The sequence below is a fragment of the Polyodon spathula genome, chromosome 12 (assembly GCF_017654505.1).
Source record: "Polyodon spathula isolate WHYD16114869_AA chromosome 12, ASM1765450v1, whole genome shotgun sequence".
Lineage (NCBI taxonomy): Eukaryota > Metazoa > Chordata > Actinopteri > Acipenseriformes > Polyodontidae > Polyodon > Polyodon spathula.
Genome location: NC_054545.1, coordinates 3218467 through 3235537, shown reverse-complemented (window position 1 = coordinate 3235537; position 17071 = coordinate 3218467). Strand labels below are relative to the sequence as shown.

The 17071-nt window shown below is 38.3% G+C and overlaps 1 protein-coding gene across 3 annotated transcripts; it reads left to right on the top strand.

The window, feature by feature from the left end:
- The first annotated feature begins 41 nt into the window (after positions 1-41).
- LOC121323810 (protein lin-52 homolog) lies at positions 42-16169 on the top strand. 3 transcript variants are annotated; one of them, XM_041265033.1, is made up of 7 exons: positions 42-246; positions 595-663; positions 1214-1251; positions 1615-1681; positions 2002-2085; positions 15177-15194; positions 15846-16168. In XM_041265033.1, exons 1-7 carry the CDS (start codon positions 228-230, stop codon positions 15863-15865), a joined length of 315 nt encoding a protein of 104 aa, XP_041120967.1. In that variant the 5' UTR covers positions 42-227; the 3' UTR covers positions 15866-16168. The 3 variants fall into 3 exon arrangements, with proteins under 3 accessions (XP_041120967.1, XP_041120968.1, XP_041120966.1); XM_041265034.1 differs by lacking the exon at positions 15177-15194 and having other exon boundaries at positions 15846-16169; XM_041265032.1 differs by having other exon boundaries at positions 15177-16163.
- The last annotated feature ends 902 nt before the right edge of the window (positions 16170-17071 follow it).

Genomic DNA, 17071 nt, shown 5'->3' with positions numbered 1-17071 from the left:
TAGGATCATTTATTTTCGGTTTTTGATTGGTTACTCTCAAAATCAATCTTGAACTGTACCGAGCCCTTATGATTTATTGATTGACCTCTGTTTTTACAAAAAGACGATTCTGTTTTTCCCGGGTCATTAAAATGAAAATGAAATTAATGAAATACTAGAGCTCTTGTAATATGCGTTTTTTTCCCTGACAACAAGAAGTCCGCTAATCACGTGGTTTTGTTGCTAAGATGGCTTCTCCCAGTGGAGGTAAATTCTAATTTCAGAGTTGATAGTGTTTTGTTTTTTTAACGCTTTTGCAGTTACACCACAAACCAAAGCCAAAGTCGTTTATTGTATATATGTTTAATGTAAAGGAATACCGTGTTACTCTGATAAAGTACAATGTGGTAATATGCGAAATTGAAGCAGTTGCCAGAATGTTTATACCGGTAATCAATGGAATTCCGGAATTCAGACTTGCCTGTATTTTGTATTGAATAATCGTTTGTGACAAACAGTGTGTGAATCCCAGCGGTTTGGATGGCAATAACAAATAGATTACGTTACTGTAAAACATTCTCATGAAGTGTGGTTCTTTTATTTTCCCGGATGAAGATTTTGAAACTTCTCTGCTGAGTTTTGAAAAGTTAGATCGTGCATCTCCAGATCTGTGGCCAGAACAATGTAAGTTCTCGTTTTTTGTTTTTTGGGGTTTTTTTATGTTATGTTTTAAATAAGAAAACATGCAGTACATAGACATGTTAATTTTAAAATGACTTTCCAAATTAAATCTGTTTAATACATTTGTTTAAGTAATTATGCAAACGCCAATGAATATAACAACAATAAATCACTCAAAGACATGGGAATGTTGCTTACATTCCAGTAATTAATTCGGTGTTTTCAGTTCTTAAATGCTTTGTTTTTCCAATAGATGGCATGCACCCTATAACCATTGCTTAAAACTCAAAAGGTATCGGATTTTTTTTTTTTTCAACCAAGAAATTAGTGCAGGATTCTTTGCTGTTTGTAAGTATGCCAAAGTGATACCATGCTCACGAACTATTTGACTCCAATTCGCGTACGTAGTAATGTGTTATATAAAGCATTAAGTGGAGTACTCCCCTGACACAAGAACAATGTAATTAGTTATGCAACAGTCAGCCAACACATTGGCGCATCATTTCTGAACAGCGATTAGTTTTCAGTTACATGTTGTTTTAATTTATTACAGTGCCGGGAGTAGCAGAATTCGCAGCCTCTTTTAAAAGTGTGAGTACACACTATATATATATATATATATATATATATATATATATATATATATATATATATATATATATATATTACATTTTAAATTACGTATCGGTTTAGCCTAAGAGAATGGATTTTTTGATTACTGAAAAACGTAATGCAAGTCGCAACGTCAAAAGACGTTAACATTTTTGTGTTTTGTAACGGACATAGAGATAACCGATAAGGTAAACCAAATTATATATATATATAATATATTCTATTATATATAATATATATATATATATATATATATATTTAAAAGAAAGAGGATCATACATTACTAATTGTATTGTATTACACATTCTACTTGATAAACCCTGATTCTACTTTGTCTGTTAGCCCATTACCAATTCCCCTCCCAAGTGGATGGCAGAACTGGAGAACGATGACATTGAAATGTTAAACGGTATAATATTTGTCCTTTTTTCTGTCTATAATTCTTTCTGCCATTTAACATGAACACAACATTCATTTATTTTGCTTTAATTAGTGGTTTCAAAGGAAGTCCAGCTAACGTGTACAAATGAAGTATATCCTCAGATATCCTTGCATTTTGGTATTTCTAGGTTCTTCATATATTAAAAAAAAAAAAAAAATACAAAATAAAATATTGCTATCAACCACTGGATATATTTTGTGCACAAATATTCTCATTTCTGTCTTTTTTTATTGTGAAAATGGCATGATCCACAAGGGGTGCTGACTGAGTCAGTGGTCTGTTTGCAGAATTGGGGAGTCTGACAACTGCAAATCTGAGGGAGAAGGTGAAAGGACTCCAGAATCTGGCTTATCAGCTTGGGCTGGAAGAGTGTAAGTGTCCTTTTTAAACTCCCGTTTTATCTTGTCCCCTAATGGTCCTGATTTGTTCATTTCAAACGGTTGTTCACTGAGGCCAGATAATCTATCCAGCGTGTTGCCCCATCATCCTACCTTATGGTGACAGAGCTTTCTGCTGTTGTTTGCCATCATGGATGTAAGCAGGGTTAAAGTGTGGTGTTGTAACCCTGCGTGCTCATCTCAATGCTGTGCCTGTGTGTTGTAACCCTGCGTGCTCATCTCAGTGCTGTGCCTGTGTGTTGTAACCCTGCGTGCTCATCTCAATGCTGTGCCTGTGTATTGTAACCCTGCATGGATCTCAAGCTGTGCCTGTGTGTTGTAACCCTGCGTGCTCATCTCAATGCTGTGCCTGTGTGTTGTAACCCTGCGTGCTCATCTCAATGCTGTGCCTGTGTGTTGTAACCCTGCGTGCTCATCTCAATGCTGTGCCTGTGTGTTGTAACTCTGCGTGCTCATCTCAGTGCTGTGCCTGTGTGTTGTAACCCTGCGTGCTCATCTCAGTGCTGTGCCCTGTGTGTTGTAACCCTGCGTGCTCATCTCAGTGCTGTGCCTGTGTGTTGTAACTGCTGTGCCTGTGCTCATCTCAGTTGTAACCCTGCGTGCTCATCTCAATGCTGTGCCTGTGTGTTGTAACCCTGCGTGCTCATCTCAATGCTGTGCCCTGTGTGTTGTAACCCTGCGTGCTCATCTCAATGCTGTGCCCTGTGTGTTGTAACCCTGCGTGCTCATCTCAATGCTGTGCCCTGTGTGTTGTAACCCTGCGTGCTCATCTCAATGCTGTGCCTGTGTGTTGTAACCCTGCGTGCTCATCTCAATGCTGTGCCTGTGTGTTGTAACCCTGCGTGCTCATCTCAATGCTGTGCCTGTGTGTTGTAACCCTGCGTGCTCATCTCGGGGGTGCTTGTACTTGAAAGGATGCTGGAACTCATTGTTCTTTGTTTGTTTGTTTGGTTGTGTTTATTGTATCCTGTTCTGGCACCTGCCCCTGAAGAGTGCATCTTGTCAAGTCTTTCAATGCAGTGGCTTTTAACAATGTTTTCTTGGGACAGGTTCTGCCTGGTGTCGTCCTACAGTAGTTCAGTAGTAAAGATATTCTTTTGCTCACCACTGGGTGGTGGTGTCAGCTTTTCCTGCTCAATCAGCTGTGTTCATTGTTCAGAGCTCTGCTTGCAATGTGTTGCTTTTGTATGCTTTCACAGCAGCCTGAGCCAGAAGGAACAGTGCCCTACTTTTGAAATAGCAGCCTCAATATATGAATGCATTCAGTAAAGAAACATTAGAAACAGGTTAAATTGCTCTCTTCTCAACATTATCACTCCATCTAATTTATAATAGTAGTACTGCATTTGTCCCATACTAATCGTTTCGATTTATGCATACTGATGTCATAAAAAGCAGCTCTCAATGAATATATATATATATATATAAATTAAATATATAATTAAAACTTACAATCCAATGTATTTCACTTACCAATACTTTCAATTTGAATTACTTCCTTTCTGCGGCCTTCTGTAGGCTTATGTTAAATGTGGCTGGAACTCTCTCTACTGTTTATATAAAAGTGAGTGAGTAACTGCTGTCTGACTTACAATCTCACCTGGCAGTTTGCAGCAAGTAGAGTTAATATTTAACAAGGAGAGGTATGCAGAAAACAGTCATTCTGTGTTTTTTTTTTTTGTTTTTTTTTTAATATATTTATGATGTAGTATTTTGTAAATCTCAACATTGCAAGCTGAAAAAATAAGACTATATTAATATGGCAGCTTTCCAATCTGTATAATCCACAGAATGGATTATCGTCACTAATGGTCTAAATTGTTTTATTTATTAAGAATAAGATAGTTACTTAATCTACTGTATTGGTGCATTTTAATGTGTGTTTTTTTTTTAAATCCTTATGACATGTGGCATATAGTCATTAACAGATATTAAGTGGGAGCTATAATATCCTTCTCAGAATTCATCAGCCTTGAGTGTGTGTGTGTATATATATATATATATATATATATATATATGTATATAATATAATATATATAAGATATATTCCTTCTACAAGATTAGCCCATATGTTAAGTGACAAAATTATAATGTATATGTACAATGTATATATATATATATATATATATATATATATATATATATATATATATATATATATATATATATATATATATATATATATATATATATATATATATATATATATATATATATATATATATATATATATATATATATATATATATATATATATATATATATATATATATATATATATGTGTGTGTACATATGTACAGATAATTAAAAACAGTGAACAGCTATATACCCAAGAAGAATCTGAATCAAACAGGATTTAGAAGGCTGTATATATATGATGTACTCTATATAAAGGTACTGTAGATTCAACTAAACTTATTTATTTTACTGCTTAATAAATGTAAATGAAACCTATCTGCTTTAACGGTGTAATGAACATTAGTGTAAAAGTCTTTTTACATCTCATCTCTATTGTGATTTGCACTGTGGACCTTGCCTCTCAAAGCGATGTGCGGTATATTAAAATGATGATATATTTGTATATCACAAACCAAGTAGGCCGAGAACCTATGATGCAAAATAGATACATTGCAGAGTTCGATAGAGTTCGATTTTTTTTTTTGTGCTGATGAACAGACAGACATCCTAACCCCCTTTGAAAGAATAACTTTACTGCAAACCTTGTGCGTGAATGCCAAAGGAGAGGCAGGACCGCAGCGGATTGTAAAATTCCATCAAGATGGGATGATTAAGTAGGAATTGTTCAAGGAAGGATTGTGCCAAGCAGGATTTAGTGGAGAGATTGGAAATAAATGATTGTTTAATAGAGGAACGCTTTCCAATATTAAAGCATTCCAGGGTATTGCTTAATGTGAATCCTTTGTGCTGTTTAGTTTTAGAATGGGAATGGTTTGTTTATATCCTTGTTCGTTTTTCATGGAACACAAAAAAAGATAAATAGCAAAAATACATATCTGAAAGGACGGTGTTTTAAAATAAGGCTTCCATTAAGGCTTCCAGGCACTGTGTTGGTTTTGTTGGTACAGTATTATATTTTCAAAAGAAGTAGAATTTTTAAATCAGAACGATATGATTCTGAAAATATTACTTGCCAAAACTAGAGACAGCACTTTAACTGTAATACAGTACATACTTTTAAATCCGACATGTATTGTAACGGTATATACAATTTCCCATTAACGACCAAACCGCAGAAAACATCTAAATGTTATCCATGCACAGAACTGCGTAAAAGGCAATGCAATTTAGCAAAACCAACAGATAAAAAAAAAAAAAAAGTTTCCAGAATTAAAACAGCATCCCAAGTCAGTATTCAAAATTGCAGAATATTGTACTCGATAAGGTCTTAGTGTCACAGTTCACTTGCAAATGAAAATGCGCAAACACAACTAAACATCACAGATTAAAAAAAAAAACAAAAAAACATCACAGTATCTCAGACTGTTTAATGATTCACTGTTACATTACCCTAGCTTGTCTCGTTCGATAGGTTTTGGCTGCATTTTTGTAAAGTGAAACTGGAGGAAGCGCTGTGTAACTGCACAATATAATTAGAGAGAAAAAAAAAAAAAAAAAAAAAAAAAACGCAGGCTGTGACGGAGATAAATTGTAACACTGAAGAGGTGGGCTTTGTATCAGAAAACTGGTGACAGAGTCGGAAATCACGTGTGACGGGCAAGTGCATTAATTTGTTATATATATATATATATATATATATATATATATATATATATATATATATATATATATATATAACCAATTAATTATAATTAATGTTCTGAAGCGGTACGCCATGCACTTTTATTTAGATTTATCATATTTAATGGTCAAGGATATTTATTATTATTATTTTTTTTTTAGAACTATCATATGGGATTAGATCTCAAAATGTATTTCATACTCCTGTTTAGTGTAGATTAGTTATTTAATTAAGGTTCAAATGTTTGTTGAAGCAGTTTGAAGGGACATACAGTACAGAGCTGACTGAGACAGCAATCTGATGATGCTGTTCTTTATTCTGGCCTACATCTGCTGACCTGATATTAATAATTCCATAGCAGACGCAGTCCTGTCTGGTAGATTTTTTTTTTTTTTTTTTTAGTGTAGTGGATAAGGTGTACAAAGGAGTCAGAACTTTTAAAACTGATCAGAGGTGGCTCTGCTGATCACCCTGAAACGCAGTATGTTCCTACATTTTGAGTAACAATATTGTGTTCAGTTTGGATTGACCCCATCCTATTTAGTAGTGGGAAATCTCCAACGGGTATTATACAGTACAAACACCAGCAGCTAGACGAAGAGGATTGAAATATACATTTTGTCACAATGTTGCTGTGCAAGATTATGAATGTACAGCAGTAATTTGCTTGTCTATTAGTTGAACAAAGTATTCTTGAAATCTGGCACAAATATCGTGTAGCAAGATGAATGCCTTTTTGTAGTGCTTGCATTGCTAAACTAGTTATTTAGTACATTGAAGGAGGTTGTGTTTTTATAAGGAATGCTAAAGGGGAGCTTGAGGAGTAGGTGGCACTACAGATGAGCCTTCGTTCAGAAGGAAATTAAACCATTGGTGTCTGATGCACACAGTTACAGCTTTAATATTGACCTGTAGAACACAGAGGTGTCAAAAGGTACTGCCCATGAAATGTAGGTTTATTGAACTGCCTTAAGTACCACACACACATATACATCATACATCGAGACAGTTCAGAGACTTGTCAGCAGATAATGTGTTAACTGTGTTCATCAAAGCAATTGTTTCCTCACAGCTTTGAGCAATAGTCCGGACCAAAAATGTTGCTGTTCAGGTCATTGTAATTCAAATTAGACCAATGTTATGAGGAGATGTCTTTGTCAGTGGCTTGTTTTATTGTGAAGTGGAAAGAAATGTCATTAATAAACTTGTATGCCAAATGATGCTGATGTTCTCACAATCTTGACCAGGTTATTTTAAATGGTTTCATGTCAAAATTGTAATTAGGTCTTCAACTGGAATACTGTATTTTTTAAGTGTCTTTTTAAGGTAGGTTTCCGAGCGCTGCAGTTTAATCTGCTGCTTGTTCTGTGTCTCTGCAAACCCTGTAAATCTTGGACACTTTTTCATTATGGCTTCCTTTTTTCACAGCCTTTAAATTAGACAGGAAAGCGGAGCTGGGTGGAGTTGAGATTTATTATCTAGATAAACGCGGGGCTTATTAAAACAGTTCTCCAAGTCACTAATGACTTGGTGCACCAATCATTTATATAACTTGCTGGGGTGTAGTAAAATGGCTATGCAGCCTTGCAATGTGGAAAGGGGCCTGTATTATTGCATGGAGTCCCGGATGAGGCAGTGGGCATGTTTCTGTTGGCACTGGGTTCTGCATTTCTATTGCTGCCCTTCTTAGACGATTGTCTCCATGTTTTACTGTGATACTCGCATGCTTTGAACAGTACAAAAATAAAACCTTTGTTTTTTCTTTCTCCATCAGTAGTGAAGGGTGTATTAAGATCTGTCTCTGAAACACGACAAAATACATTTCTTTGTGCGTTCTAAGTGAATAACCATTTTTTAATACAATAAGTAATTACAACGCTTATATACGTGTGATATTGTGTCTGGACTAGCTGGTGTGTATTGTAGATGTGGGCATGCATGTTGATGTAGATTTATGGGTTCTGTTGAACCATTGCTCCAAATCCACCATTTATTCAAGATAATTAGTGAAAGGTGACGCGTTCAAGTTCACGCTGGAGTGTCATGGGAGCCCAGTCTCCTGGGGAGCTCCACAGCTGCCTCTGCTTCTGGAAATGATATCCATCCCCTAATTCCCAGTGGGTCAGGCTCCTTGAAAGAGAGCACGTGGCAGTCCCAGCTGCTTGCTTCTGGCCTAATGAATAGCTTTACCATGGAACACTAAGTATTGTCATCAGAGCCTGCTTCCCAGGGGGTATGAAACAAGACTGATAACTAATGTTATTGATGGTAATTGAATTGAGAATGTTCCTTTGGGAAGACCCTGGCGCTGTGGGGCGTTGCTTCTTAAACACTTGTTGTTTTTTGTTAACTGTTTCCTTCAGGATTCTTTTGTCCCTGCTGCTTTTTTTTAATGGCAAGAGAGTTGGAGTAGTGCAGGTGTGAGCTGGTGCAATCAATTGCCAAATGTTATTAATGCTATTATTAAAAACATCCCATAAACAAGTGCATGTCCAAATGTAATATTGGCATTACAGTACTGTTGTCATTACTGGACATGTTATAGAGAACTTAGAAATCTCTGGCAGCAGTACATGTTGTATTCACAAAAAAGCTGGGTTTGTTTTGTCATAGGCATTGCCAAAACTGTCATATGTAAACTGTGTCTCTTGTTTTCTCTTTTACTCAAAACAAACGCAATTCATACTGTATATCCCTTATTCATGCATCTTTCCCACTAATAAGCAGTAGTGGATGGTGTCTGAAGTTTTGCAAGACCAGAGAGACTACAGAAATCTACCGGTATGTGTGTTCCCTCTGGGAGTTACGAAATGTTAATATGTTGGTCCTCCATACCACTCTCTGTTCATTCAAACGTTAGTGAATCTGTTTTCTTGTCATTAGCTGCTAAAGCTGCTGTGAACAGTGGGATGCTCTTTTATTTCATTTAGACAACATGCTCTCACATTGGCTTTCCTCTGAGAGAACTGTCCTGTCCTCATTATTTGTTTGAAAGGCACCAGGCTTGCCTTTCCTTCAGAGCTGGTCCGCTCCCATCGGGAACATCAGCTCTCACCTGGACAATTACACGATGCCATCCTTTCATTTTCCAGGTGATTTTAATTCTATGATTCTGAAGATAGCTGTGAATTTGTACCCCAGTCTACAGCAGCCCCCTCACAAGTCAGTCCATTGCAAAGATTTTATCCATTTGTCACTTTTCTATTGAAAGGATAAACAACCAGTTTGAATGAGATTCCCAGCTAAACTAGTTTTTTTTTTTAGCAGCATAAACAACTTAGTGTTAATTCCGAGCCTCAGTATTTCTTGCCACCAACTGCACCACATACTGTGACGAGAGCATGGCCTAAGCTGTGCTTTGTACCCGTAGACAACTCTGAAGGGCAAATGTGACAATTCTTAATGACATCCGTTTTCTGAGACCATTTCAAGAGATTTGGCGCAGATCAGTTTTTGCCTTATTAAAAGAACTGTATTACTGAATATGATTGCATTTCTGCCCTGTCCTGGGAATCTCTTATCTATCCATCAGTGTGCCTCTAAGACAGAGTAACGGTTATGAAGTGGTGCCACTGACAGGTTCAAAATGAAGTACACGCTGCGTTTGAGATAAATAGGTGACACTAGAACTCTTCTGCTCAAAACGCCCGTCAGAATGACAACATCAGAACGTTGGAAACTCTGCCAAAACAAACTTCCCATCTCAATTTTTGGGTAGCGTTATGTGAGCTGCTTTTAAAAATGCTCGCCTCTCTGCCTGCATTTCATTCGACTTTATGAAGCAAAATTAGTTAATTTTACAGGGTGATGCAATTTGCCTTAACTGTACAGCTACCTTTGTGCCTATTCTGTGTGTTAAAACAGTTCAAATAAAATATTGCCCATAAGGGTTTAGAATCTGACTACCGACAGATTATGTTGAGCTCAATAAAATTAACAGTGTGCCATCCACAGTCTTCAGGGAATGGAAATTTAATTCAAAACAAACAGAAACCTCATTAGCCATTAATCCCTCCTGGAGTCTAGCAACAAGGCTAGTCCAGTACACGCAGAGAAAGTTTAGCACACTGCACCTTCTGTCTTGTCTGTTCCATCTTGAGCAGATTCAAAATGACACATCATTTACATAAATAAATTAAGAATTCATAGGGTTTTTTTTTTTTTTCAGCTAATCACAGTAGCGAAGAAAACCTTTCTGGGTATTTTAATGAATGAATTGTGACTGATTTCCTATTAATAGGGACACCTTAGGAATCGTGTCCAGTGTGTGTATGTGTGTGTGAGAGTGAGTGAGTGTGTGGGGCTTGGGAGGAAGGGGAGATGGGCATGGATATAAAGAGGAGCCAGGGCCCCTCTGGGAAATCATGCCTCGTGTCCGCATCTTAAATATGCCTGTGAAGTATCAATAAGTGGGTAATTGAATTTTGAACACAAACATGAGCGTCGGGTTGGGGGTTGGTGTGGGGAGGACTTGTCATCTCCTCTTTGCTCTCCGAGGCCCCAGGGAATCCTGGCAGGAAGGATGGATGTAAATCCATTAAATAAAGATTACACTCTGTAATGGCTCAGTGTGGCAGTTTAAGAGGAGCAAAGGGGGTAGGATTACAGTCTGTTTGTGGCTTAATGAAACTGTATCAGGGCAAAGTGGAGGAAAAAGGACACTAGTTAACCTAGGTGGTCATCTGACTTAGGAGCCAAGAGGATCCATCTTAATTCCACTCCTGTTACTTTTGGCCAAACAGCCAGTTGATTGTGATAACCTGCTCAGGCTTGATTGCCAGACCCAGCGTGGCTTTAGGGATGTACGGGTATTATTTTTATTCCTGTTGTAATTATTAAGGGCAATAGAGATGCAATAAGAAGTGCCTCGTGTTATTTGGAGACTCGGTCAATGGCCGCTACCATTTTAAATTGGATTGCTGTCTCCAACGCACTGCATCATCAAGAGCGATCATGCTCCCATTTCTACAGGGAGATTATTGAAAAGCGGCCTTTAAATTGAAGTCATAATCACAACACAGCAATCCCTTAAGCACAGCAGTTCTTTTTAGCCAGCCTGAAGCACAGGTATTGCTCACCAGCTGATGCTGTACACTGTCGGTATGATGTTTACTACTCTAAAGGATACATGGCTAGCAGCATTGAGTTACAAAGTTTGAAATCAGGAAAAGGTGTGCCAGTTGAAAATGAATTGGGATAATAATGTTTAGTAAACTATTGGATATTAAAACATGTTCTTTGCTGAAGACAGACAAGAGTTTATTATAAAAATAAAAAAAGTAAAAAATAATTGTCATTCATTCAGTGTAAATAGCAACCTTAACAAGCTGCTGATTAATGAAGTACAGAATTTGTAATTGGAGATTCGTTTAGTTGATTAGAAAGGTCACTTTCCACTAATCGGTATTGATCTTGAGGATGGGCGTGTGCTTGGCACGTGTGTGTGTGTGGCGGGTGGGTGGGTGTTAGAACAAGGCCGCAGGGTATCCTGTATACCTTCTTATCTTAGTTTTCAATCTGACTTTACAATGCAAATCAGTTTACTTTCATGCGAGGAAGAAACTTAGGATGAATTGAAAAGGAATGAATGGTCGGAGCAGAAGGGCAATCGCTGGAAGTCTCGCGGGAGACAGCAGGCTTGGGCCCCACGTCTCGGGCTCGGCTACAGAACAATCACGACAGCAAGAACAGCTGCAAAAAAAAAAAGACAGTTCTCTAAAGAAGCATGGGAGTTATTTAATAAACGTTGATGAATATGAGCAAGACAGATCTTGGTTTATGAATTAGTTTAGGCTGTGTTGATGGCTCTGATCTTGGTTTATGAATTAGTTTAGGATGGGTGTTGATGGCTCAATACTGTAGGTTGACGATTGCCTCAGGGCCAGCAGGTTCTGTTTAGTTTCTGGTGAAAGCTTCATCTGCCAGTGCTCAAGTTACTCGGGTTAATTTGAGCAAAAACTTCCATTAACATAGAGAATTCATCAGTTTGGGAAATCCATAAATCAGGGTTTGCTGCTCTACCATTTAGTTCCTCTCCTCCTGACCAGCTAGATCTGGAGAGCAGCTCTCTGTTAAGAGAGCGCTCCTGAAAACGTCTACGGATCTGAATTGCTGGTATTCAATCGTAAAACACAGGCAAGAAGCTAAATCGCTGAATTATATTAAAGCATTAAAACATACCCATGGTGAACAAGGGTAAAACAAAGCAAATGCACAGTACGGGAGGAGCACTGTACACCGCAAAACTAAGGTGCAAATTTACCATTGTAAACTACGAGGCAAGTGCCCGGTTAGTGAATGCTAAGCAAGCCTGAAGAAATCATCAGAAAGATCAAGCCCTGCGACCCCCACCCCCACCTCATCATAATGAGCATTTTCAAAAGCAAATCAAGTTGGAAAAGATCTCTCCTCTCTCTCCTCCTGTAATTTCTTCTAATATGAAAACGATATCACCGCGGCAGTAATTGCGGGTCACCCTAATTTATTTCATAGCTCTTGATTTCTGATGGTTTTATTCCTTTTAAGGAAAGGCTTCAGTGTTGGGCGCTGTGATTATTTTGTTAAACCGTTATTCGAATAGACAGCACTGAGAGAAATGAATCAGTCTGAATCCAATTAGCATCATGTTTAACCTGATGATGGACACCTCAAGGTGAAACATCCACAGAGCGTTTCCTTCATTATTATTCAGAGCAGCTCGTCTCATCTAAATTACAATCCAGTGGGCTTTTTCATTAGCTTCAGAGGAGTAGACGGGTAACCCTTTCACAGACCTGCATTCAGGAACACTGATTCACCGACAAAGTTTCTAGAAAGCTTAATCGGGTGATATCAGCAGAAATGGTTTTAATTATCTTTCACTGTAAAGAAATTGCAAATTAACCTTTTTTCTTTTGTAAACCATTGACTATTTTACCTGTCATATCAATATCACATAGTTTGGTGGTGTGATCAAGCGATCTGTATCTCTACTAACTAATGTATAAAACTAGCAGGGAGCTAACCAGCAATGTTAGTGTTTGCTCTGTAATGGACATTAAAATAAGTGACACATATGTCGAGGCATAACGTTCTGCCAAAATAGTGCAGGAGCTGGACTGTGCTACTTAACAGTGCAGGAGCTGGGCTGTGCTACTTAACAGTGCAGGAGCTGGGCTGTGCTACTTAATAGTGCAGGAGCTGGGCTGTGCTACTTAATAGTGCAGGAGCTGGACTTAACAGTGCAGGAGCTGGACAGTGCAGGAGCTGGACTGTGCTACTTAACAGTGCAGGAGCTGGACTGTGCTACTTAACAGTGCAGGAGCTGGACTGTGCTACTTAACAGTGCAGGAGCTGGGCTGTGCTACTTAACAGTGCAGGAGCTGGACTGTGCTACTTAATAGTGCAGGAGCTGGACTGTGCTACTTAACAGTGCAGGAGCTGGACTGTGCTACTTAACAGTGCAGGAGCTGGGCTGTGCTACTTAACAGTGCAGGAGCTGGACTTAACAGTGCAGGAGCTGGACTTAAACAGTGCAGGAGCTGGACTTAACAGTGCAGGAGCTGGACTGTGCTACTTAACAGTGCAGGAGCTGGGCTGTGCTACTTAATAGTGCAGGAGCTGGACTTAACAGTGCAGGAGCTGGACTGTGCTACTTAACAGTGCAGGAGCTGGACTTAACAGTGCAGGAGCTGGACTGTGCTACTTAACAGTGCAGGAGCTGGACTTAACAGTGCAGGAGCTGGACTTAACAGTGCAGGAGCTGGACTGTGCTACTTAACAGTGCAGGAGCTGGACTTAACAGTGCAGGAGCTGGACTGTGCTACTTAATAGTGCAGGAGCTGGACTTAACAGTGCAGGAACTGGACTGTGCTACTTAACAGTGCACTGTGTATAATATAAATTGCAACCTTCAAGATCTACTAACCATTCAGAACAGCTGACTGTCAGTCATATTTACTCTGTGTGTTAGGGGGCTGAAAAAGGAAGATGGGTACAGAGGTCTCTCAGAGCCTTGACCAAGGCTTGCAAGAATCGCATGCCTGACAACTTTGCACGCACACACACACACACAGCCCTGCCACCACCAGGCAGGTCGACATGTGCTCTGTCAATTTGGTATGAGCGTACCGTGTGTGATGTTGTTTTGGAAGTCAAAAATGAACAGATGTTTGTAAAAATGCCCTCCCTTTCTGATGTCTTACAAATGAAATATGCAATTTGCATTGCTAAACATTTTTAATGGAGAGGAGGGGATATTAATTCTACAATCAAGCCATGTTAAACTCTAACAAGTAGTACGGTATTTGAATATGTATGGACCCAGTAACTACAATTCATTACTGGTGAATAATCAGTTAATTCCCTAAATATTAATAATTCATCTGTGCATGTAATTCCAAAGGGAAACAATTCAATTAATGAACTGGTGTGGTTCAATATGGAATAAATATTTCACTCCACGGTGAGTATTAATTATAGTGGCTGTGACTTTTGAAAGTTCTATTCTGAATGCCAAAAAGAAAATAGATCCGCTTAGAGCACTTGGAACATCCTTGGTGTTTGTGTATGTAATATATATAAAATTATTGTCAGTCAGTACTGTCATTTGTTACTGTTCAGTTTCCAGTTACAGTAAAATAATAATAATAATAATGGCTTGAGGTTTTTTTTAATAATTGAGTGTTAAACATGCGTTTGATTGGTGCAAGTACTGCAGGACTTGGTTTTTAACAATGTCATGACCAACGTGGCTATGATAATATTTAATGATTATAAAATTGAAACTGGTTCTGTACCACCATATTTACTTTTTGTTTTTATTTATTTTTTTGTACATTTAATATCGTGTATCTCACATCTGTGTAGTTGAACAGTGACGCAAGCTGTATACAGGGGAAAAAAATTACTTAGATGCAAAAATCAAATAAGTCACACAGCTAAAAAATGAACTTCTAAGAGCCTGATCCTGGCGAATCGCTCACAGCCTAGCGGACTAATCCATCTGCACAGGCTTCCCATTAAGAGCTGTTAATGCACCAGTGGCACAGGAACACTGAGCTCCAGATTACATTAATTAATGTGTATTTTTGCATGCGGTTGTATAATTATCGTTTTTAATCTCTCTTCTCTAAAAGGGTATCCAGTTTACATTTGCCTGAGCTTTTATTTATGTAGCAAATTGCTTGTGGAAAATCAGTTTTACCCTAATCTTTTTATCTAAGCATTTTATTATTAACTTGTGTTTTGGTTCATTTGCAGTATTGAGAAATGTTTTGTTTTTTCTCTTTTATAATTAGTTTCTTCTTTTTTTTTCTATATTAGCCAGAGAAATGACCAGAGGTAAATTCCTCAACATCCTGGAGAAACCCAAGAAATAATCAATGTGAAGGAAGAAGAGTTCTGGTTAACCCTTTAAAGTACAAGGGGACATGTGTTTTCTTATTTTTGCAATGAGGTGCACGAAACAGGGTTTCAAATGCACCGCCAGGCTGGATCTGGTCATCCAAATTGTCAGGTTTCCTCATGAGTCAGCCTCAGATTCGTTTTAATAAGAAACCATCTGAGCAACCGCTCAATTCCTTGTGTACCTTAAGGGGTTAAACAATCCAGAAATAGTGAGACAGTGGCTCATCAGGGTTAAACAACATGTTAGAAACCTAAATCCAAGTTTGTGGGGAAACAATGTGGGTGGGGGAGTGACCACTGTAGCATACTGTAGGGACACGCTGGGTTATTTGTTATTTTTTTGTTATTTTAATGCATGAGGAAAACAGGTTAACCCTAGCAGCCTGAAACTCTCTGCCTTAAGTATTTTGTCAGCAAAAATAGTTTGAATTGTTATTGAAGAATTGCTTCATTGTGAATTAGGTTGTTCAGATAAAGAGTTAACCCAAGTGTTTGCACTAGGTTTATAGTCAGACCTTTTGAACTTTTTATAGACTAGATTTAGGGTTTAAAAAAATGAATTTAACATTTCGGCCATCGTTGCAGCTTTTCAATCCCTGGAGTGAAGAAAGGAGTCCTGAACAAATAGACGCCAAAATACTTTCCATCAGTCCTAGAGTCAGTCGGCCATCGTTCGAAGGGACTTGGTGCATCATTTTTTGGTGATCCTGCCTCTGGTCATTTACCGTACACTGAGCATTTTCATTTAATAATTTTGCAAGCTTGTGTCGCCAAGTCTTCTTTATTTAAAACCATTTGCAACCTCTTAATTTTGTTGCACATTGGGTTTATGTACATGTATGCAGTTAAATGTGTTGTTATTATTGTTAATATTATAATTAATGTTTTATTTGTGTTCTCTTTAAATAAAATTTATATTAAGCTGTATGTATGCGTCAGATATATTCAGAATATGATACAATGTGGTTCTGGCATATGTTGCTGCAGGTTTGTTCCTTTGTTTCTTTTTTAAAATGTGAACAGTCCTTGGTTTCCTATCAAGTGTATTTGTCAGCTCTCACAGCATAGCTGTGTTTCAGGGGGTATATGGGAATAACACACACGCACACACACACACGCACCTACCAACTGCACATCTGGTAGTCCATGTGCCCAGGCTTGTGGTAGCCATCCCATATACAAAGGAACAGTGCTGCCCGCAGTGACGAGATGCTATCTCTAGGATTCTCATTTCGGGAGCTTGGTGGATTTACAGGGGACCCACTTTCAGCTGAGGCATGTGAGGACAATTCTTTTCATATTCTAATCCAAGGTTTGGGTGGATTATCATAATCTCATAAAACTGGCAAAGATACCCATTAACATCAATTTCACTTGGGTGTGCCCCTGCCTCCACAGAGAAGACTACAGCACTGGTAAGCCACACTTTGGAATCGGTTTAGTTTGGCTGGACTCCTGTGTGTTTCAATTCAGTCTCCTGTGTGCCAGCATGAAAACAGGCAAAACATACCAACAGAAGCTAGGAGCAAAGGTAAAGTAGACAGTTGGGCAAGTGGTGTCTTACTGAACAAGAACGTTCTGGCTTGAAACCCCTTGTTGTACCACAAATGATTAATTAGGGCAATAACTTCAAGCCCCCTACATTTCACAGACATTCTGTATTAAACCACTTTTTTTAGGTCTGGAAATGTAAGTAGCTCTGACATTGGGACGGGTTCTTTGTACGGAACGTTTGTTCTCTTAATGAGAATTGGAAGCTGAGGTCTTGCACAAAGCATTGCGTAAAAATAATATTGTGCATTGTCATCCCT

Coding starts and splice junctions, on each gene's coding strand:
- LOC121323810 (XM_041265032.1), top strand. Junction 1,252..1,614: donor TCGCAGCCTCTTTTAAAAGT/GTGAGTACACAC, acceptor TTTGTCTGTTAG/CCCATTACCAATTCCCCTCC. Junction 1,682..2,001: donor TGACATTGAAATGTTAAACG/GTATAATATTTG, acceptor GTCTGTTTGCAG/AATTGGGGAGTCTGACAACT.